The 22,331-nt window shown below is 45.6% G+C and overlaps 1 protein-coding gene across 1 annotated transcript; it reads left to right on the forward strand.

Moving 5' to 3' along the window:
• The first annotated feature begins 196 nt into the window (after positions 1 to 196).
• zmp:0000001236 (mastermind-like protein 2) lies at positions 197 to 22,006 on the forward strand. Its single transcript, XM_037267872.1, has 5 exons — positions 197 to 1,020; positions 12,814 to 13,911; positions 20,148 to 20,285; positions 20,384 to 20,477; positions 20,748 to 22,006. Exons 1-5 carry the CDS (start codon positions 607 to 609, stop codon positions 21,437 to 21,439), a joined length of 2,436 nt encoding a protein of 811 aa, XP_037123767.1. The 5' UTR covers positions 197 to 606; the 3' UTR covers positions 21,440 to 22,006.
• The last annotated feature ends 325 nt before the right edge of the window (positions 22,007 to 22,331 follow it).

The following is a 22,331-nucleotide window of genomic DNA, read 5'->3' on the forward strand; positions in this document are numbered from 1 at the left end:
AAAATACACTTGAGCCTTTATACGTGAACTTATTTGAACCTCGAATGCGCATGTGCAGCCATTTTTGCATAACTTGCTGTTCTTGCAGATTGAAAATTGAGAAGTTCTCTTGTTCGTGCAGCAGGTGGCGCCAGAGCGCTTTCGGCTACTTCCGAGTGTATGCACACAATGAAACTCTGTTGCCTCTTGCGCGCGCACGCACGCACGCGCATACACGGCTCCTGTCAATGGATTGTTTGAGAAGGCGCTCAATCTACGGACACGCCGAGCGAGGAAAGAACAAGAACTTCGAGTGGATTTTGTGTCCTTTTCGACGTTTTTTTCCACTCACCTACCCCATAGCAATTTTTTTATGGGTGACCCCGTGGGGAACAAACATGTGACCGTGCGTGGAAAAGCTGTCAATGACGAATTAATTGAATCCGAGAGTGGATTAAATGCTTTTAAGGAGACCTTTTCGTTTTGGGGGACGCCAATTCATCGTGTGACTTTATAAGCGTGTCTTTATCGCACTTTGGAGCCAACTTGAGTCCTTATTTGCAGCATTTCGTTCACATGGGAAGTTAGCGGAGTGCTCTCCTTCTAAGCTAACCCCCCGCGCCCCGGATGGGAGAGGCGACACCGGCTCAGTCCGCCACCGGCACCTTCGCCCCCATGCTGTCGGTGGGTATGGGCTCCATGGCCGCCGCGCACGGTGCCCCCTCGTCGGGCGTCCGAGGCACGGCGGTACCGCAGCTGCACAGCGCCATTGTGGAACGGCTCCGTGCCCGGATTGAGTTGTGCAGGCGGCACCACTCCACTTGCGAGGACCGCTACCGCCGCGGCCAAGCCGAGAATTCGGACCGGGAGCACGAGAGCACGCTGCAGCTGCTTAACGTCGTGCAGCAGGGACCCGGCACGCGCAAGAGTAAGGGTGGCCGCGGGGCTGCCGGCCAGCCGCCGCCGGACTACGGCGCCAGGGGAGCCAACGGCGAGCTGAGGGGTGCCGAAGGGGACCACAAGATGTCCACGCGCATCGCGGTGAGTCCAGCATGTTTAAACTCTATTTCGAATGTCTGAGAAACACTGTTTAGTAATAGGGCCATTGTGTGATGTCATTTTAAACGTACAATACCCCCCCCCCCCCTACACCCTCCATCGTGGGGTTTACTTCCAGACCCCCAATTGAGAATCCGTGATGTAGAAATAATCCCACATTTAACGTTTTCTTGCATTTATGTAGGAGCATAAAGCAGGATTGAATCAAGTTATGATTGACTTTCCACAAACTAAGCAGCAAAAACTAGCTGGGGTTAAAACTATCTCCTGTTTTGAAATGCACAAACTTAATAGTGTACTGCCATCTAATGGTCAATATAGGAATTACAGCACAAATAACGAAGTAGAGAAGAATCTACCAAATTGTGAGACCTGCAATGTGGAGGAAGCGTTTGCTTTACAGTCATTGATCAAACTCCTAACCTTGATTTATGAGTTTAATGTGTTAGGCAATCACAATGGATCGTAATTCAAAGCACTTCTGTTAAATTGCCTTTTTCATAAGAGCGTCGACGGCATTATTTTGTAATCTGTTCCAGTGCACCAAAAACGTCAACTGCCCAAAAATAATTTTCAATAAAAAAAAAAAATAGTACTACATACAATGGAGTGAAAAGGTTTTTCTTTGTAGGCCGCTTTATTGCTCTCATCATGTTATAAAAGAATTGACTTAATCCACTTGGGGATGTCAGATTTATAAAACGAGAAATTGCACTCTCATGAGAACTTTTAATTGACGAGAAGCCACACAACTCATTGATTTATTTGTGTGCTATTGTCCCCATATGTAGTTTTAGACTTGACATATGCCTAATTATTTTTTGGACCCCCAAGCTCGGACTGGCAGGTGGAATAATTATATCAATAGTAAAAAAAAAAAATTAGCATAGTAAAAAAAAAAAAAAAAAAGGATCTGAAAGCTGACAGCAGTGTTCGACTCAGGAAAAAAAAACAAATTTTCCACTGACGGTCATTTACCGCCACTTTCCACCCCACACGCGTGTTGAACGCGTTGTTGTGCTTTGAAGAATACGATGGGAGGCATCTCAGCATCCCACCATGTTTTGTCTAAACGAGGTCAGGCAACATCATTATCATGTCCTGTGTGTGCGAGGAAAGTGCTGAGTGCAGCAAAAGACATGCGAGCAGGCAGGAAATGAGCCGCTGGCGTGCGTGTTGTGGAGGTTAATATGTTTTGAACAACATGTGGTGATGGAAGCTAGGCGGCAACAACACACAATGTTGTTCAGCATTATGCGGGGTTCATAAAAAAAGCATTGAACCTCATTAAATGTCTCTTGTGAAAATGAAGGCCTGAAACGTTTTTACAAAGTATTGATTGAGATGCCCAGAAGCGTGAATTAAATTAAAACGCCCATGTTAGGCTGCCGGTTAGCCGTTAGCACCTTGCTCGATTGTTAAAGCTCTTCAAGGGTCCGCGTGGGCATTCCAAGACCTCGTTGAGAACCAAGAGCCGTTTTTGCCCGGCTTGCCTCTTTGGAGTGGCTCTGACTTACTCTTAAAACTTGAGGCACATTTTATTGAGCAACTCCTGGTGTAACCTCGTCGGTGTTATTTTTGGTTCGTTTGCAGGAAAGCTTCGTCACTCAAGACAACGCGCATCAGTATAAAACTTAAGGAGACAAGTTGTTGTTGTTTTGTTGTTTTTGGACCTTTGCCATCCTTCTCCTGCTACATTTCTTCACCAGTTCAAACCATTCCAACTTGAAACCGTTTGGCTCACTTGGGAGCGATTTTTCCCTCACTCACACATTGTTCCATCGCTTTATGGAGACATTTTGTACCTCCATCATTTCACTTTGTTTTTCTCTGTCTCACGTTTTAAACCTTTGAATGACTTTCAAAGCAGTTCAGGTCAGCGTCGGTTTTCAGCCTTCACACTAGTTAGTTGTTTATTATTGCAAAAAAAAAAAAGCAAGAGTAGCTTGCGGTCTTTTTTGGGCATGCAGGTATCGACTGTTCACATCGGAGTTGGCGCACGGGCGCAAAGGATTATGGGAGCGGCGGCACTGGACAACGGCGCCGGTTGAGAGCAGATTAACAAAGGATCTTCTTTGGGAGGGAATTTGAGAAGCTCGGGGAAGGAGCCATGAAGGGATTTCCCATCATGCTTTTGCATCTTTGTCTTTTTAGCTCCGCCACGCACCAACAAGTCAGCGTTAGGGTATTATTTGCAGGATTACAAAATAATTTAGATGTGGAGAATCTTTCCCACCTGCATAAGAGGAGATATTCACCACCACCACCAGGGCGGCAATAGTGAGATACCGTCATGATATAAAGAGGAAGAAGAAGCTGTTGTGATCAACTGATTAGCTTTATGCTAAAAAGCTATCACATGTCGCAATAATGTGTCTCAAACTCACTTTTGGAAGTTTGTGCAAGTATGATGATCCTGGTGATAATTTTTTCTAGGAGTACGGCACAACCAGTTTGCCGCAAAGGTTTGATGGGACTAAGACGATCTCCAGGCGAGCATCTGCAATTAAGACATCGAAACAAGGCCCGCGTACACTGCTCCGTTAATCTCCCGGCTCAATTTGGGATTAGCGCTCCTTCCAAAATGTGTTGGAGACACGCGCTCAGGCCAAAACGCCTTCAATTGATTACGTAGAGGAAAGAATATCCACACTTGCGAACGATCAATGCTCACATGTTATACGGGAGCAACATTTTGGATGTGAGGTCAACCCTGAAGAAAAAGTGCGATCCTGAGTCGCTTTTTTGAGTCAACCTGAGCATCTTTTGTGTTGGTTTCTAATGATGCGTGAATGTGGGCCATCTCTCAAAGCGTGGACATTTGCATTTTCATCACCTCCTTCTTCTATTCTTCTGTGGACTCATTAAGATTTTGACTTCAAAAGATGCATTACTCCCCCCCTCCTACAGAACACACACGTGCACATGAAAATGATTCAATGTGAAGCAGACGTGACTCACGGAAGTTTCCAGACTCGTTGTAGACCAGCCCGGGATTTGCTCTTCACTCAAAAGCATTTTGGCTTTTATTGTACACGATCTCCTACTTTCCATCCATTTTACACACAAACCACCCCGCGGTGCACACGCTCATGTTTTATTCATCAGCCTATGGGATGTCTGCGCTCATCTTTGAAGACAGCGGGCAAAAAAAAAAAAAAATCCTGCCGATTTTCTGTCTTCAAGGAACGCCGTGGTGTTATCTGGGACAGGTGCATAATAGCAACCACGCTCGGTGGGCTACATTTAAAAAGCGTGCAGTACTGCTAACAATGTTCATTTCTGTTGTGCACACTGGCAGGAATCGTGCATGTCGAGATGAGCATATTATAAATTTTCATTTTTATTGTCATGAGTTCATTCACTGCCAAGGACGTTTATATCCGTCGTAAAAATCAACCCAATGAAGGCTTGTCTCTTGAAGAACTCGTGTTGGGTTCCCAAGGCTCCACTGCACGTGAGAAATCAATAACCCTCGTTTTGATTTTGAAAGACAACTTCAGTGTTTTATATTGTATTAGAGACCAAGGTCGACATGCCTGACGGGAGATTTATTGCGCTTTTGGTCTGGTTTTTCCTGCCTGGCTTCTGTCAAGGCGAGGTGGGTGGGGGCTTCTGCTGGCACACGACGGAGGCCCTCGCAACTCTGTGTGCTTTCCTGAAACTGGAACCCTGTGGGAACTAGCCCGTTCAAGGTGTGACACACATACTGGGCGCCCACGCATGCACATCGGTGTTTGTCAACTTTTCGCAACGTCAGCGGCCACTTTTGCTGGTGCAAAGTGAAAGGGGGCCAGCTTATCTTCAAATGTTCTCACAGTGTCAGAGTAAACAGGTTTGATTAGCTCGCTTCAACTGGGCGGGGCCAAACGGTGCCCCCCCTTCTCACCTCCTCCCCTTTTTTTGTGCGGGACCACAACAAGACACCAAGATTTATATCAACACAGTTTTTTTTAATTTGACACGTGGGTAAAATACATGAATACTACTGGAAATAGATCAAGTTAGTACAAAGAATCTAAATAATTCAAATAATACACAATATTGGCAGAGATGTTTAATATAAATTAAAAATATGGAAATATGATAAGAATGTATTTAAAATAAAATCGAACATAACAAAAATGTAATATTTTAACAGTGGTTATATTGGTGGCTTATGAAAAAAATAATTTGTTTACATAAAGAAAAAAATTCTGTTTTGAATGTAATTTTTTTTATTTTTGAATATCGAACAAAATAAACTATTTAAAACAATGCAAACAAAATAATAAAGTATTCATGTAAAATGGTTTTAAATCATTTAGATCATTTCAAATATTTAGAAAATAATGAAAATAATTTTTTTTAATTAAAATAATAAATTGTAAAATCATTAAACAATCTTGTGTTGGAAGTCATGCCGCTGTACCTAATATTGTGGAGGGGGGGGTTGTCCTCCTCGCAATGTCCGTTTGAACTGGGCGTGAAGGTCCACTTAGGCACCAGCACAATGCCTCCGTTCTCACCTCACTCAAATTCCTTCACAACAAAACTCCTTCATCCAGTTTAAAATGCAAACGGGCAGCTATGTCGGAACAATCGGGTTTAGGACTTAAAAGAAAAAAAACAAGTCCCCTCTCTTCCCCACGGCCTCGTTAAAAACGAGAGAGTGGGCTTGTGATGTCACTGGCGAGCCCCTCTGCAGGGCCCGGAATGGCGGCTTGGACTGGGAAAATAAGGAGGGGGTGGGTGGGGGCAGTTCTGTTAGATCAGAGTTCAGACATGTTTACATTTCAAGCTCAGGATATTTCTCAGAGCCGGGCCAAGCTGCACAATTTCCCAGGCTCCCGAGCGGAGGGAGGCACAAGCGAGCTTGCACTTTTTCAGCCTCCTCCCACCCGCTAGTGCGCAAAACTAAAAGTTCTGTTCGGGTTCTGTTTGCCGTCCGGCCGGGAAGTCCCCCGGGTTGCACACGTGACCCTGTGTGAGCGCTACGAAATGTGATGACGCCGCTACTAACCTTCAAAGATAACGGAAAGTTTTATTTCATAATAAATGTGTGAATGCTATCGGGATGCAAAACAAAGCCTAACTTGTCAACTTGTCTTCATCGCGGCTGTCAATCACACGTCTACTTTGACCCATTGTACAGGCCTGGGGAGTTTTTCCCCGCACTGCTATCAAAGATGGCTATCGGTTGGATCACACTGTTGTTATTGTTGGGCTCGTGTTATTTTCAACTTTGGGGAAAATCAAGATGTCTTGTGCAATTTCCTCAAAACGGTTGCAGTTACATGTAAACTTAAAAGTGGCACAGTTCCTTTATTTATTTATTTATTGTTCCTTCAAGCAGTATTTTGACAGACTGGCATTGACACTAATTTATTTATTTATTTTGCTGATGATCAGTGATTGGCAAATCTCTTGGATCCTGCTTTTTACACCTACAGAAACACTGCGGCGGCAATATTTTAGTTTTATCAATTGCACTTGAATCATATGTGTTCAATTTTAATTCAATCTTGTTCAATCCGTAATGGGGCTGAATGCCTCGTCTACTCTGTAATTTTGTTCAAGAGAATTTCTTGTGTTGAGTGTCCCTGGGCGACTTGGCACTAAATGGCCCATGAAGTGGCGGTCCGGGGACCGCAAGTCTAGACAGTTGACAAGTCTCGAGTCCTGATTGAGACAAGTGCAACACAGAATCTCTTGTTGTTTGCCTCTGCGCTGCCAATGGGCCGGAGGAGCGGCGGCTGCCATGTTTGCGCCGGTGCTGGGCTGCGGCCGGTTGTCGACGATGTGGCGCTTCACTCTGGCGCCGGTCGGAATGTGGAACCAGTGAAGGAGGGTCCAATGTGAGCAGCATGAAGTCTTTTTTGTCTTGTCAGGATTCATGGCATGTCAAGGAAATTGAGTGGTCGGCAGGTGCGACCAAGTGACGTTCAGCAGGGATCTTGTTTAAGCCCCTTGCACTTTTCCACCAGGATACAAGCATGGAAAAGTTTGACTTTTTGGCACGCCAAGTGATCAATTGGTGTAAAATCACTTAGCAAATATTGGTCTCACCGAGGGGAAGTTAATTGTGATGCTGGATTTGTTTCATACAGCGCAAACCGGCTTTTTTGTTAGAGAGAGAGAGAGAGAGAGAGAGAGAGAACATTCCTTTCTCACTCCCACTCTCCACCATCAGTGAGGCACGCTGCCACGCACCCCACCCTATCCCCGGTTTCCTTCCTGGGCTTTTTTTAGAGTCCATTGGATGTGTTTTTTTTTTGTTTTTTTTCTCATCCGGCAACAAAGCCGGCCCTTTTTCACTCCACGGACCCACAACGATCGTTTTTGGAGGTGGACTCGCAGCTTCTTCGCCTCACAAGGAAACACACTGGAATCAATCGAGACGAGATTAGACCTGAAGCCCTTAGCTATAACTTTTGCAATTATTTGTTGATTGTAGGCCCTAATTTTTTCAAATAGAAAATAATATGAAAATGATTTGACAAACTCTGGAGCCTAATTATAATTTATTTAATTCATTTTTTTGACTTGTGACCTCTCCAAGATGTACCAAGCCTCTTGTTTTGGGAGTTAATAAAAATTTACAAAAGCATAATTAAAAGCCATTAAAAACTGTATAATTATAATTTTATATATATTAATATGATATAAATGAATGTAAAGTGCACTCCCTATCTGAGCATGTCGGCAGACACTTATTCTTGCCATGAATGAATTCCCTTGTTATTTGGGAACTTTAACCGTTGCCAAGTGGGCTCATGTGTTTTGCTCCAAGTCGTCACAGCGAGCGTGCGTGTGCGTGCGTGCGTGCGCGTGGGCGAAGAGGTGAAAACAGCTGGAATCGGCGAAGCAACACACTCGCCAGCTGAGCTGTGAAATCCGCACAAGCAAGCAAAGTAATCCCCCGTCAGCTCGGATGGGAGGGAAGCTCGTGTCCTTTTAGGAACACTAAAGCCAGCTGGGGCGGCTGCGGCTTTTCTTCTGCTCCAAATTCATTAGTTTGAAGCTTCTCAAGCTAATTGAATGGGCTATCGTGCAAAAGATGGCTTTGTCTACTTCCGAGCGACGGCTCGTGTTTATTGAATACACAGGCGGTGTTGCTTAGGAGAGAGTGTGTTATGGTGAGCGTCTGAATTGGAGAACGCCGTGTTTGCTTTGACTTGAGGCAAAAGTTTTTTTTCCCCCCCACATTTGTTCACCTGAGAGTGCAGGGACGGCTTGTTAGTTATGTCATTGATAGGAACACTTAGCCTGTCTTTTATACAAGTCGGTGACGCGCAGTTCGTTAGCTCACACACGTTAACCTTTGCGTGCAGCTTTAGCTCGCGGCCCACATGAAGCGACTTGCTAGCTCGGCAACACGATGCCTTCGGGCCGTGCGGCGCACATACCAGAAGGTCATGTCGGAGAGCGCACAACTCCAATCGTGACTAACTTATCCTATCAATATTATGCTAACGCAAGCCAACATGATTACTTATGTTTATATAAATGACATTTAACGAACTTGATGATTTACATCAATTATGTTATTAGGTAACGGAATCACAAGCTGAGTGGCTAACTTCTGTGCCAATTTTTGAGGTCACTGGTGGCTAGAATTAACAAAACACAGAGAGCTTTGGGAAGTTTTTTTGTTTCGGCCATGCTATAACTCTCCAAATAAGGTCCGAGCGGAACGGCGCTGGTGGAGACAGTCTCGGGACGCACCCTTTGGCGAGGGAAAGTGTTCTTCTTTTTTTTGTTTTTTTTTCCTCTGCGTGGTCGTGGCGCTGAGGAGGGGCAACAACTGCGGGGGATGCGGGAAATATTTGGCCTCTAAACATTTATCATGTGTCTGACATTTCCCAGTGGCCAAAAGACAACATCATATGATGCACTCATCATGTACAACATGACACGTACGGTGGCGGGGGAAACACACACATTTTGCTTCCATAGTTACTCACACACTGTCACTGATCTCAGACAGCCAGTTAGTTAGTTAGTTAGTTAGTTAGTTAGTCTCCTTTGCCCCGTATTTGGTCTATACCGTGTAAGAAAAACAAAGTCATCTTGTGCGATCATTCTCTAGTCTAAAAGCCGGAGCCGAGTGAATTAGCATTAGCACGACATTAAGCACTTAGCCCCGATTTTCCCGCGGGACGCCAAATGGATGGCAAAGAGCACTGCGCCGCATTCACACAAACTATCCATATCCTGCTTTGGAGCGTCCTTGCTCGGCTGCCATTAAAGATTTTCTCAGCACAACAAAGCTCTCTAAGCAGATACTGGAGTGCTGGTGAGACAATGAAGCTCCTGGTGGAAGTCCACGGGGGCAGGAGAGCGCATGTTGCGCAAACCGGCCACGGTTATTGCTGGTCCGGATCGCCACGACAAGCCAAACATGCGGAGACGATGCCCCGACGAGCAGGAAACTGCTTCTGCGTCCTTTCGGACTCGTCTTTGAAAACAGGAAGGGAATTTTTGTTGTTGTTTTTTGTTCTCCTGCTTCACCGGCCTTTTCCTGTGGCGGGGTCGGGGGCGGCGACTGTGACCGCCGCTTTCTTGCTGTTGTGCTAGTGAATTGCAGCTGCTGGTACAGCGGCGTCCTTCAACAAAAATCTCGTGGTGAGCTTTAGCGAGCTTTCCAGATGAGAGGTGACAGCGGCGTCAAGAACGCTCGGCAAGCCTCGCTTGATGCCCAGTGACGCCTTGTCACCGCCAGCGAGTTCTCACTAGCTTGAAGTCGACGTAAAATCAGAAATACTATTGATTGGCAATGATCACGAGGTGCTGTAGTTAGCCTGTCAGTTAGCTAGCTAGCTAGCTCGTAAACTTTCATATCACTAGCTAGGTCGTTGATATAAAAGTTTATTCAATGAGTTGCATCATTGGTTGCCAATCAGTTAATTCATAGTCAGTCTGTTACTTCTTTGATATAAATGTACTTTATATACTAATACTATTTTTTCATTAGTTGTTGCTAACATTAGCTTTCATGTTTTGGTGCTGGTGTTTCCAAACAAATTTTGCGGCTGTCGCTTCTCAGAGGTCAGAGCAGGAAACTCCGGGACATGTTAAATGAAATGCTAATTGTAAAATATGATTTTTTTTTATACTCTGGAGACTTTGGGGCAATTTTTTTTTATTGCTCAGTGTAAGAACAAGAGTCGTATTGATTCTGACTGCTCCCCGATGCGCCCCTCGAGGGACACGACTTCAATTCATTTGTTTGACTCTGAAACAAAGAGTCTTGAACTAATTGGAATGTCGCCGTCTAATCTTGCGCGTTGGGATAATTGAGAACTAATATTTGAATGTGTCGAGCTGAATATTTAATGTACCCCCAAAAGATTTGCCTAGGGTAAATATAATGCACAATTTCTCTTCAAAGCCGCTCTTATCGTGTCTTCTCATTTCCCAGAGGTTGACTCTCTCCCGCCCTTTTTTCCCCCCAATATACTGTGTATATATATATATATATATTCTTTTTTTTTTCTTTTTCCCCCCCTCCACTGCTGCTCATCCTTGTGTCCCGAGGGTGGCTTCCATGAGAGACAAGTGTGTCAGGAAGTGTGTGGGGAGGCAAAGTGCTGATGAGGCCAGAAGTAGCCCACCGCTGCAGTGCCCTGATTAGCACAAAAGCGCAGCGCGAACCTGCGTGAACCCTCTCGACACGTCTCTTTTGTTCTACTCCACATCAAGAACTCCATTTTTTGGGGGGGAGAAGATTATACAAAAATTTCCAGCTATGTAAAATGAGGCTTAAAAATCATGGCAAATCTTCATATTGTTTTACATGCACAGGGGTGTTTGGCGAGAGGAAGGACAAAAAGTAGAGTTTGGGCGTCCTCGACGTGACCCGATTTGACTGAATGTGCCTGGGAGCGGCTTCGCTTCGCTCCCTTTCAATAATTCAAACGTAGCTCACGTTATCAAGGAGCTTTCATTCGACCTCAGGAATTAGACACTTTCATATTCATCATAATTATCACAATTATTGATATTATTTATTAATATATTATATATATATATATATATATAATATTAATATATTCATATAATTCATTAATATAATTTGATATTTTTGTGTTGACCAGACACAAAAAAAACCAACATTTTGCCCATAATGCAGGCCAATGATTGTCCTAAACGTTCTTCGATCTTTCTCTCACCTTGAAAGAAACGCCCGGACGGACGCCACCTGGAGGCTCGGGTGGTGTCACCGGCCCGGAGCCCCTTCCCATCCGCTCAGCGTCAGTCCGGACCGCTCGACTTGACACATCAGCTTCGAGGCGGCTTGGAAGCTGCGCAGACAAACGAGGGTTAAACATTTCCACGTAGTATTTCCTGTAAAATTGCGTCCGTGAGCGTGTCGCCGAGATGAAAAGCTGACGATTTGGTGCGTTTGAGTGTTTTGTGGCAGGACTTGGACTCGACCGTGAACTCCTGGACTTTTAGAGAGAGCGAGCTCATTAAATGTTCATCAAAAAATCTATTTTCAGATGACTTGCACATCTATCATGAGGATTTGAGGCCAGCACTCGCGAGCCCGATTATCTGACGGGGTTAGCGGGGGAATTATGAGGAATATTTTCATATTCAACTCGGGAAAATAATCAATGACCACTGTAAAAGGATCACTTTTGCGTATTTGTCTATTTTATGATGTATCAATAGAGTGAGCTGTATTCTAAAAATTACAGACAAATTACAGAATGTAAATGTTGAAATTTAGTCTATATTTCCACAAAATGAATACTGGTCAGAGTAACTCCAAATGTCTTTTTTTCTAGATGAAAAATAGATCCGTGTGATGAAGACTGTAACGTCTAACGACCCAGGCTAGACTTTGCTTCTCCCCCCGCAAGTTCCCTCTTGCCAACCTTGACACAGATTCCTATGAAAATGCAAAGTGCTTTAAACGTTTCAGTTAGGTTCGTGATCCACGTTTTCTGAAGCACTGTTGAAATGCTTTTGTTGTGCTTTCCCATCGCTTTCAGCTCAGTGCGTCACTCGCATGACCAGTTTTTAGAAATTCACGCCATCGCGCATATATTGAATGTAACTAATTAATTGAGGGACGCATATCGTGACTTTCGGGACACAGTGTCGACTATTAGGTTGCTGTATTTCCACGAGGAGGGTGTATTCAAGTGAGCCACGAAGCTCCCGTTTCATGCCTAATCTCAACACTTGCGAGTCAGTTATTTTTGATGGCTACGGGGAGGAAGACGATAGATAGTGTCGGCGCACCGCGGGAGGCACAACGGGGGCTTCTGTCTGCCTCGCTCATTTGCATACATTAAAAGCTTCCTTCTCCTCCGTGCGTCGTTACATCCTTCTTCCTCGACTCGTTTACAGCCGTGGCACTAATCACACCCAAAAGTGGAAGCTTCATATTTCCTGCTATGATATACCGTGTTTGTTGCCATAGCAACACAGTAACAGCAGCGCTCCCGGGACTCAGCGGGCCAAATTGCAGTGCGAAAGTGTTTACCCAGTGGCGCTATCATGTAGATAAATGTTTTCTGATCAAGTAAAAGACCCTCGCGCTGCTCATGTGTTGGGAGACATTCCCGCCAGCTGGCACACGTTACGCGGAGATGACTCACGGCCCCGGGGGGCTTCTGGAGCCCGCGCTTTTGTTTGCATCCTTAACAGCTACATCCGCACAATTTAATCAAGGTGAAGATGTCGGCGCGTGACGCTCGAGCCTCTTCTACTGATGCTGTATGTGAAACGGGCTATGAACGAATCAGTTGAGGTGAAAGTGTTTCCTTTTGTGTTTTACAGCTTCAAGGGTCTTTACGGCGGAAGCTGGAGGGACACGCCCCGAAGCACAACTCTTGCGGTTTCTCCTCCGGGTCCGACTTCAAGCGAGTGCGGCTGGAGGCCGGCCGCGGTCTGGGGCAACCGTGCAACCGTGACATAAGCCACGCCCACTCCCTGCATACGCTTTCAGCCCACGGGAAAAACTACGTGATGCCGGAGGTGTTCAATGCCACCCTGAAGGAGATGAAGAAGGAACCGGTCGAGTCTCAGTCGTCGTGCGGCCGCTCTCGAGCCGACGCCGTCTTCGATTTCAAGGACGAGGGCGGCGGTCAGATTGACCCGGAGCTGCAGGACCTTTTTGACGAGCTGACCAAGTCGGTGCCGCCCCTCAACGACCTGGACTTGGAGAAGATGCTGAAGCAGGACGACGCCTTCAGTCTGGACCTGGGCCGCCCCGGCTCGGCGGGCTTGTGCTCCCCTGCGGAGAGGCCCATCAAGATGGAGCGCTCGCCCGATTACGCTCCGGTCCACGCCGGCTCGCCGCAGCTGCGACCGGCCTCGGCGGGTCCCTCGTTGGCGCTGACCCCACCCTCGGGCTCCCAGGCGGGTCCGCCGAGGTCCCTGCCCTGCTGGCCGGAGATCTCCCACGCGGAGCAGCTGAAGCAGATGGCGGCCAACCAGCACCAGCCCGGCTCGCTTCTCCACCACCACTACCAGCAGCATCACCAGGCGCCGCCCGCAGGTCTGGCCACTTGGGGCCCCGCCTTCCAGGACAAGGCGGCGACACGGCCGAGACTCCCCCAGCAGAGCAAGGGTGTCAACAACTGCCTCTTCAAGCCCAACGGCGTCCACCACGTGGACATGAAGCCGCACGCCAGCAAGCCCACGCTGCACTTCAGCCCCAAGGTGGCAGCGGCACTGCCGCCGCCGCCCTCCTCGGGGCACCTGATGCCAATGATGGCGGGCAACAAGACCGCCAAGCATCCACAGCAGCTTTCATCTCCAGATAGCCAGAACCACACCAATCCGCCTCTTCATTTCCAGAATCAGCAGATGTCGTCGTCGCCGTCTCTCCTGCTCGGTGGGGCTCTGCCCTTCAAACTGGGCCAACATCCCCAGGTTAGGGCGCCGTTCATAAATCGAGCAACCATCCAGTGGTCATTGCTGACAATTACGAAACAGTCCAATACAGTCATGAATTGCTCATATTTGTGAAGCTATACAGAATATAGAACCGCATATGAAATTGCAATCCTAGTGGTGGGAGAAGTTTCTATTCAGCCACACATCCACTGTCCCGTTGTATTATTCATGCCTCACGTGTCAGGAGGAGTCGTCCTCTCCAGGAAAAAGCGCGCTGGAACCGGAGGGCGGGCTTGTCATTACTCGCATGCTGTGAAGGACGAGAGTCCGCCAGGATGTGTAAATCAAGACCATGGTGTTGTCAAAACAAGCCCATAGATAGCGAGCCAAATAGATGAGGTTGAAATTAACAGTGGGGCTGATGATCCCAAAACACTTTAATATTTTATCAAATTGGACATGTAAATAATTTTTTTGATTTTTTTATTATTCATTATAATTATCATCAACATTCATTTATTTAATTATTTAAGTTAAATTTATTTTTAGTTACTTACATTATTTATTTATTTATTTATTTATTTTGCTAGTGTGCATGACAGCAGTAGGGGTGTAACGATTCATCGATACACATCGATTAATCGATATAATGCTCTACGATTTGTTGGTATCGATGCTAAACGTAAACATCGATCTATATCGCCCGTTTTTGACCTCGGACATTAGACACAACTTTATTTTGAAATCCAGTTTATTGTTGCTTGCTTCCTCTTTCCGGGAGCAGTGCGCGGCGTGTTGAGTTGTGAGCAGAGCAGGCACGTGAAAGGGGAGGCGACAACTACGCGGCTCCTGGGCTGGTGCTATGGCTAGTGTCCAAGAAGACGAGGAAATTCGCTCCCCTTTGGGCTTCAAGTCATTCGTTTGGAAGCACTTTGTAATTTCCTAAATAAAGAGTTTGCAGTACGTTGTTGATTTTGCGTATGAATTGTTATAAATCAGGATATTGTTCTATATCGATCGTAGAGCACTATATCGTGATGTATCGTGAATGAATCACAGCAGGCTTTAAGATATCGGCGAATATCGTATCGTGTTCTTTGTATCGATACGATATCGTATCGTTACAAAACCCGTGATTTACACCCCTAGTTTGTAACCCTAACCTTGATTTAAAACCCTAGTCGGAAACCCTAACCCTAGCTTGAAACCCTAATTAGCAATGGCAAAACTCCTTGGAAACCCTGGTCGGAAACCCTAACCCTAGTTTTGAAAGCCTAGTTAGAAACCCTAATCTTAGAAACCCTAAAAGTAGTTTGAAACCCTCGTTGGAAACCCTAACAGCTTTAAAACCTAGTTTGTAACCCTAAGCTTGGTTTAAAACCCTAGTCGGAAACCCTACCCCTTGTTTGAAACTTTAATTAGCGATGGGAAAACTCCTTGGAAACCCTGGTCGGAAACCCTAACCCTAGTTTTGAAAGCCTAGTTAGAAACCCTGATCTTAGAAACCATAAAAGTAGTTTGAAACCCTCGTTGGAAACCCTAACCCTAGCATTAAAACCTAGTTTGTAACCCTAACCTTTGTTTAAAACCCTAGTCGGAAACCCTAACCCTAGTTTGAAACCCTAAATAGCAATGGCAAAACTCCTTGGAAACCCTGGTCGGAAACCCTAACCCTCGTTTTGAAAGCCTAGTTAGAAATCCTAATCTTAGAAACCCTAAAAGTAGTTTGAAACCCTCGTTGGAAACCCTAACCCTAGCTTTAAAACCTAGTTTGAAACCCTAACCTTGGTTTAAAACCCTAGTCGGAAACCCTACCCCTTGTTTGAAACTTTAATTAGCGATGGCAAAACTCCTTGGAAACCCTGGTCGGAAACCCTAACCCTAGTTTTGAAAGCCTAGTTAGAAACCCTGATCTTAGAAACCATAAAAGTAGTTTGAAACCCTCGTTGGAAACCCTAACCCTAGCATTAAAACCTAGTTTGTAACCCTAACCTTTGTTTAAAACCCTAGTCGGAAACCCTAACCCTAGTTTGAAACCCTAAATAGCAATGGCAAAACTCCTTGGAAACCCTGGTCGGAAACCCTAACCCTCGTTTTGAAAGCCTAGTTAGAAATCCTAATCTTAGAAACCCTAAAAGTAGTTTGAAACCCTCGTTGGAAACCCTAACCCTAGCTTTAAAACCTAGTTTGAAACCCTAACCTTGGTTTAAAACCCTAGTCGGAAACCCTGAGCCTAGTTTGAAACCCTAATTAGCGATGGCAAAACTCCTTGGAAACCCTAGTCGGAAACCCTAACCCTAGTTTTGAAAGCCTAGTTAGAAACCCTAACCCTAACCCTAACTCTAGTTTTGAAAGCCTAGTTAGTAACCCTAACCCGAACTCTAACCCTAACCCTAGTTTTGAAAGCCTAGTTAGAAACCCTAACCCCAACCCTAATCCTAACCCTAACCCTAATTTTGGAAACCCTAGTCGAAAACCCTAACCCTAGTTTTGAAAGCCTAGTTAGAAACCCCAATCTTAGAAACCCTAAAAGTAGTTTGAAACCCTCGTTGGAAACCCTAACCCTAGCTTTAAAACCTAGTTTGAAACCCTAACTTTGGTTTAAAACCCTAGTCGGAAACCCTGAGCCTAGTTTGAAACCCTAATTAGCGATGGCAAAACTCCTTGGAAACCCTAGTCGGAAACCCTAACCCTAGTTTTGAAAGCCTAGTTAGAAACCCTAACCCTAACTCTAGTTTTGAAAGCCTAGTTAGTAACCCTAACCCTAACTCTAACCCTAACCTTAACTCTAACTCTAACCCTAACTCTAAGTCTAAGTCTAACCCTAACCCTAGTTTTGAAAGCCTAGTTAGAAACCCTAACCCCAACCCTAATCCTAACCCTAACCCTAACTTTGGAAACCCTAGTCGAAAACCCTAACCCTAGTTTTGAAAGCCTAGTTAGAAACCCTAATCTTAGAAACCCTAAAAGTAGTTTGAAAGCCTCGTTGGAAACCTTAAGCCTACCTTTAAAACCTAGTTTGTAACCCTAACCTTGGTTTAAAACCCTAGTCGGAAACCCTAACCCTAGTTTGAAACCCTAATTAGCAATGGCAAAACTCCTTGGAAACCCTGGTCGGAAACCCTAACCCTAGTTTTGAAAGCCTAGTTAGAAACCCTATTCTTAGAAACCCTAAAAGTAGTTTGAAACTAGGGGTGTAACGATTCATCGATACACATCGATTAATCGATATAATGCTCTACGATTTGTTGGCATCGATGCTAAACGTAAACATCGATCTATATCGCCCGTTTTTGACCTCGGACATTAGCCGCGACTTTATTTTGAAATCCAGTTCATTGTTGATTGCTTCCTCTTTCCGGGAGCAGTGCGCGGTGTGTTGTGTTGTGAGCAGAGCAGGCACGTGAAAGGGGAGCCGACAACTACGCGGCTCCTGGGCTGGTGCTATGGCTAGTGTCTGTCCAAGAAGACGAGGAAATTCGCTCCCCTTTGGGCTTCAAGTCATTCGTTTGGAAGCACTTTGTAATTTCCTAAATAAAGAGTTTGCAGTACCTTGTTGATTTTGCGTATGAATTGTTATAAATCAGGATATTGTTCTATATCGATCGTAGAGCTCTATATCGTGATGTATCGTGAATGAATCACAGCAGGCTTTATGATATCGGCAAATATCGTATCGTGGCTCTTTGTATCGATATATCGTATCGTTACAAAACCCGCGATTTACACCCCTACTGAGCAGTAAAAAAAAAAAAAAAAATGTCAAGACTCTCCAGATTGTCTACTAGCAACCCGTGCTAAACTTGGCTCTTGATCTCCATCTAGGTTTGTTTTGACAAAAGACCTACTGTAGCGTATATTTCTCAGACCTGGCACGTTTGCCGCCCCCCCCCTCCCCGAATATCTGTTCTCCCCTCACAGTGCTTTTTGACGCTGACGCAGTTTGCCAGCGCACGGTACATTAACATGCAAGACTTCTCATTTGTGGGCGCCGACTGGCTGTCAGGCCGCTGATATGCGCAGCAGGATTTGCTAATTGGAGGTTGTTGGCTGCGAGGGACAAGTGGTGGAAAATGACAGTAATCTGCTTAGCCTGCTGCCCGAGGTTGAATCGCTAATTTATGATGATGTGTGTGGCACACACACACACACACACACACACACACACACACACACACACACACGCACACACACACACACACACATCCCAGCTTACAGTATCTGTTGCTGCGTTTGTGTGAACTCAATACAAACACCGTGATTACAAAGAAAACAAACGGTACGACTGAGTTTAAAATGACCGTTTGTCTATTTGTGCCGGCGACCAGTCCACAGTGTACCGGACTCAGTCAGCTGTGAGCCATCTGAACTTTGACCTTAGTGAGAACAAACGAGTCGAAAAAGATTTGAACAGGCACTTGCATTGGACGTCATGACGGGTACCTAATGAAGTGTCCCGTGAGGGTATTCTGGCAGCGAGAAAAGAAGACGTCCGCCATACAATGTTTTGTTTAGCAATTTAGCTCTCCAAAGGAATAATCGGGCCAGCGATTGTCTTGAGTAGCCAGCATGTGCTGGGTTAAAAAGTCCGGCTAATGAGGAGAGAGACGTTGCTTCCCACACTATAGTGAATTAGTAATGCGACAGACACCAAGGTCCTGAAAGAGATCCCCCCCCCCGCCTCCCTTTTCCCCAACAGCACAAATGATTCTTCCCACCAAGCCAGTCGTGAACCCCCGCTGCTGTATTTTTTATTTTTTTTCCTCCCACATTTCATAGTGAACTGCGTGAAAATGGTGTTTGAGAAAGTGGAGCAGGGCACAGCAGCGCAACAAAGGCAAGCAGAAGGAGATGATGAGTAACGCTTTGGGAATGTCAGAGCCAACGTACTGTACTGTACAGTCACGTTAGAAGCACAACATGCTGGCTTGAACTCTTCCCACACTTGTTGCAACACACCACAATTTAATTCATCTTAGTCCTTTAAAAACAGTAAACTGCAAAGGATTCGTTATTGAAATAACGATCGCCCTAACGAGGCCTTGATTAGCATCAACGGCTTGGCTTTAAAACCCTTTCAGCAATTGAAATTTAGACTCGTGGTGGAGACAGACAATACTTCATTATGAAAAGAATATGTTCTTTATCCTCTGCACTGAAGGGGCTTTTGAGTAGATTATACTGCCCCCTGCTGGCAAAGGTGGAGACACCTAAATGAGCAGCACAATGAAGCATGAAATGATTCTCACTTGACAGTTTGTGTCAGTGTGACATCAGTTCCAACAACGATATTTGATCTTATGTATCCTGACCCTGTGAATAAACTTGCGGCTTGTTAGCAGCGGATTCTAGGGGCCCTGTTTGGGGGCGAGTGCGTGAAGGCAGCGCTTGTTTCCTGGGAAAGCGAGTTGCGGCCAAGCGCAGATGCCGAGGCGCTCCCTGGGGACGGCGACTGAGCAAGTGCAGTGTGAGAGCGGGCAAGGGGGTCCTCCCAGCGCAGTCCGCCATTGCTGTCGGCCGCCTGCGCCTACCCGCCGGGCTCCCCCGCTCATGCCGCATCTGGTTTGCATTTGTGATGAGAAAGAGAGGAAAAAAATCGAGAAAGGAGGTGTGTGTTTTGGGGGGGAGCTTCATGACACATTGGGATTACACGCTTGTACAAACCAAAGTGGGCTCAACCAAGGTGGAGCAAGCTCACTCGTGGGTCACATCAATGTGCAATGTCGACTGTTCCACCCCATGTGGAAAACTATAGTTGACCTTATACAGTTCCCTGAGGAACTCCACTGAAATGTATCAGACATTTATTTATGTCGGATTGGCATCCCGTGTGCTTTTCATCAGTGTGATGGTGTCACTTGTTCCTGTTGATGCCAGACAGCTGCAGTAGCAATAAAAGCTCAATAAAAAGCATTCTGGCGCTGGCACATTTTTCCTGCTGTCTCAGGATTTTTAGCCCTTTTTTCGTTGATGAAAAGAGAAGCAAGCCTCTGTATTTTATCTGCATAGGGGAGTTGTCTCAATTACAATGTGCAAGGCAGAGCAAGACATTTGTTGTACGTTGTCTTCCTCTAGTGGCCACAACTTGAAGGTGCAGGCAATTTTTCTAGGTGAAACTCTTCCCCCAAATTTGGCCTTGTGTTTGAAAGAAAAAACACAATAATACAACTGTTGTCCTTTAAAACACAACACACTAATTCAGAACAGCTACATTTCCCAGCCTAATGTATCTGTGAGTTAACGGTATGTCATGTGCGTTTATGTGACGTCAGGGTGTCCCGTCTGGACCGAGGTTGGCCACTAACGGAAACGTGGGCCAGCCGCGCCCCCCGCTTCCCCCCCACCCGCTGAGAGGTCCTACCAAATCTCCGGCCATGCACAGACAACTTTCCCAACAACCTCTCAAAGCCGTAAGCATCTCACTTTTTTCAAATGAGTTGATTTATTTATTTTGATTCACTCGACTTGAGTATCAAACTCGAAAGAAAATCAAAAAATGTCTTTCCAGGAGAAAGACAACTCACCAGATCAGTTCAGCCGTCACCTCACCAGGCCGCCTCCGGATTACAAAAGAACCGTGGTGAGCGGGAATATCTTTCAAGGTAAGTTTTGTTTCTCATGTCACACAAAAAAGAATGACTACAGCATAGAAGAATGATCTGTTCTAGAGAGTTTAGTGCCATCTTGTGGCACGTACATAGAATTACAAGTCCCTATTTCATTTCCATCAAGTACAACCATATTCTCTTTTTGTTGGAAAAATGCAACTTTGTTTCTCCCCTTCCACCATTTGCTTTTTTGAAAAATATTTTTTTGTCACTGTAATATATTAATAAGCATCAATTATGTGTGTATTTCTCTTTTCTGCTCAGGTGCAAATCCATCCCAGTCTTCCAGCATTGTCCCAGAGAAGGACCTTCATTCCATATCGTGCTCGTCAGACCACCGCTTCGACCGTCAGCCGCCGTCGTGCATCGGACAATTCCCTACTACCGGCCGAATGGCTGTGAACCAAAATGCGGTGCGATTCCTGGGCCCCAACACGCAAGGGAACTCCTTCGGGATGAGTAACGGAGTAGGCGGGCCACACCCGAGGCCCACTCTCGACTCGCATTCCTCAAGGGCCCCGGGAGGCGTGATGACAAATGTGAGCTGGTGTTCGACCGGCAAGCCCGCCGGACTCGGACGGCGAACCGACACACTAGATTCGCAGCAGAACCATCACTACCAGCAGAGACCCGGCGGACCTCACAACCAGGTGGCGCCGGACCTCCAAATGCTGATCAGAGAGGCTGGGTCCAGACCCCCCCAGCCCAACCTGAACCAGCCCTCTCCGGAGCAGCGGGTTCCAGCAGTGGGGAACTTTGCCGAGACCACTCTGGGCGGCTACCAAAGCGGTCGCGCCAACCGTGTCACCTTCGACTTCCTGCCCGAGGGAGACAACACGGTCCCGGGTATTAACACGGACTCGGACTTCATAGACTCCCTGCTCAAGTCGGGCTCAGGGAACGACGACTGGATGAAAGACATCAACCTGGATGAGATTCTGGGTAGTCACGCATAAGCAGAAATTATGATTCATTTTAAATGTATACACTCCAAAACGTTTTTTTTTTTTTTTTTTTTTTACGAGTAGACTTCAATGTTTTGTTTTCACTGTGAAAGGATTCTTTTACTGCCCACATTCTGTCTTGTGGACTGAAACTGAAAATGATGAAAAATTGCTGCCTTTTTGTAGTTTAGCAAAATTTTATGGTTAGCCTGCTGGCTATGTCGGCGCTGGCTTCTCATTTCAGCATTAAAAAAAGCACTTCGCCGTTAATCCACAGAGAAATATGAGACCCAAAATGTCACCTACTCACCATAATGAAAGGTGAAGCCAGTGGCAGCCATCTTGGATTGCCGCTTGCTGGGTGTGCCTATCTCAACTACACTGATTTCTTCATGGTGTTTTTATATTTTCCGTCTCTATGGCAAAAATGTGTGTGGCATATGGTTGTACCTATAGGTCTGGGAAGGGCACTACAGACACATTTCTTCAGTTTGAATGCAATTATAATGTAGCCCTAATGTCTGTATGTCAGAATTTATGATACTGTGATTATATACATTAAATGGTTGATGCAGCCAGTGAAGTTCATTCTTTGCAATGGGGAGCCTGGTGTCAAATGCGCACAGATCAATATAGTTTATCTATCTATCTATCTATCTATCTATCTATCTATCTATCTATCTATCTATCTATCTATCTATCTACCATTTTTTTCAGACTAAAAGTCGCTCGGAATATACGTTGCATTAGCCATAAAATGCACAATAAAGTGACAAAAAAACATATATTATTTGACAAAATCCAACACCAAGAACAGACATGAACGAGCAATGATATTTCCCTAATAAAGTGGCCTGTTATTAGGTACACTTGAAAATGGCGGTGTACCTAATGGAGTGTCCAT

The sequence above is a fragment of the Syngnathus acus genome, chromosome 13 (genome assembly GCF_901709675.1).
Source record: "Syngnathus acus chromosome 13, fSynAcu1.2, whole genome shotgun sequence".
NCBI classification, from domain to species: domain Eukaryota; kingdom Metazoa; phylum Chordata; class Actinopteri; order Syngnathiformes; family Syngnathidae; genus Syngnathus; species Syngnathus acus.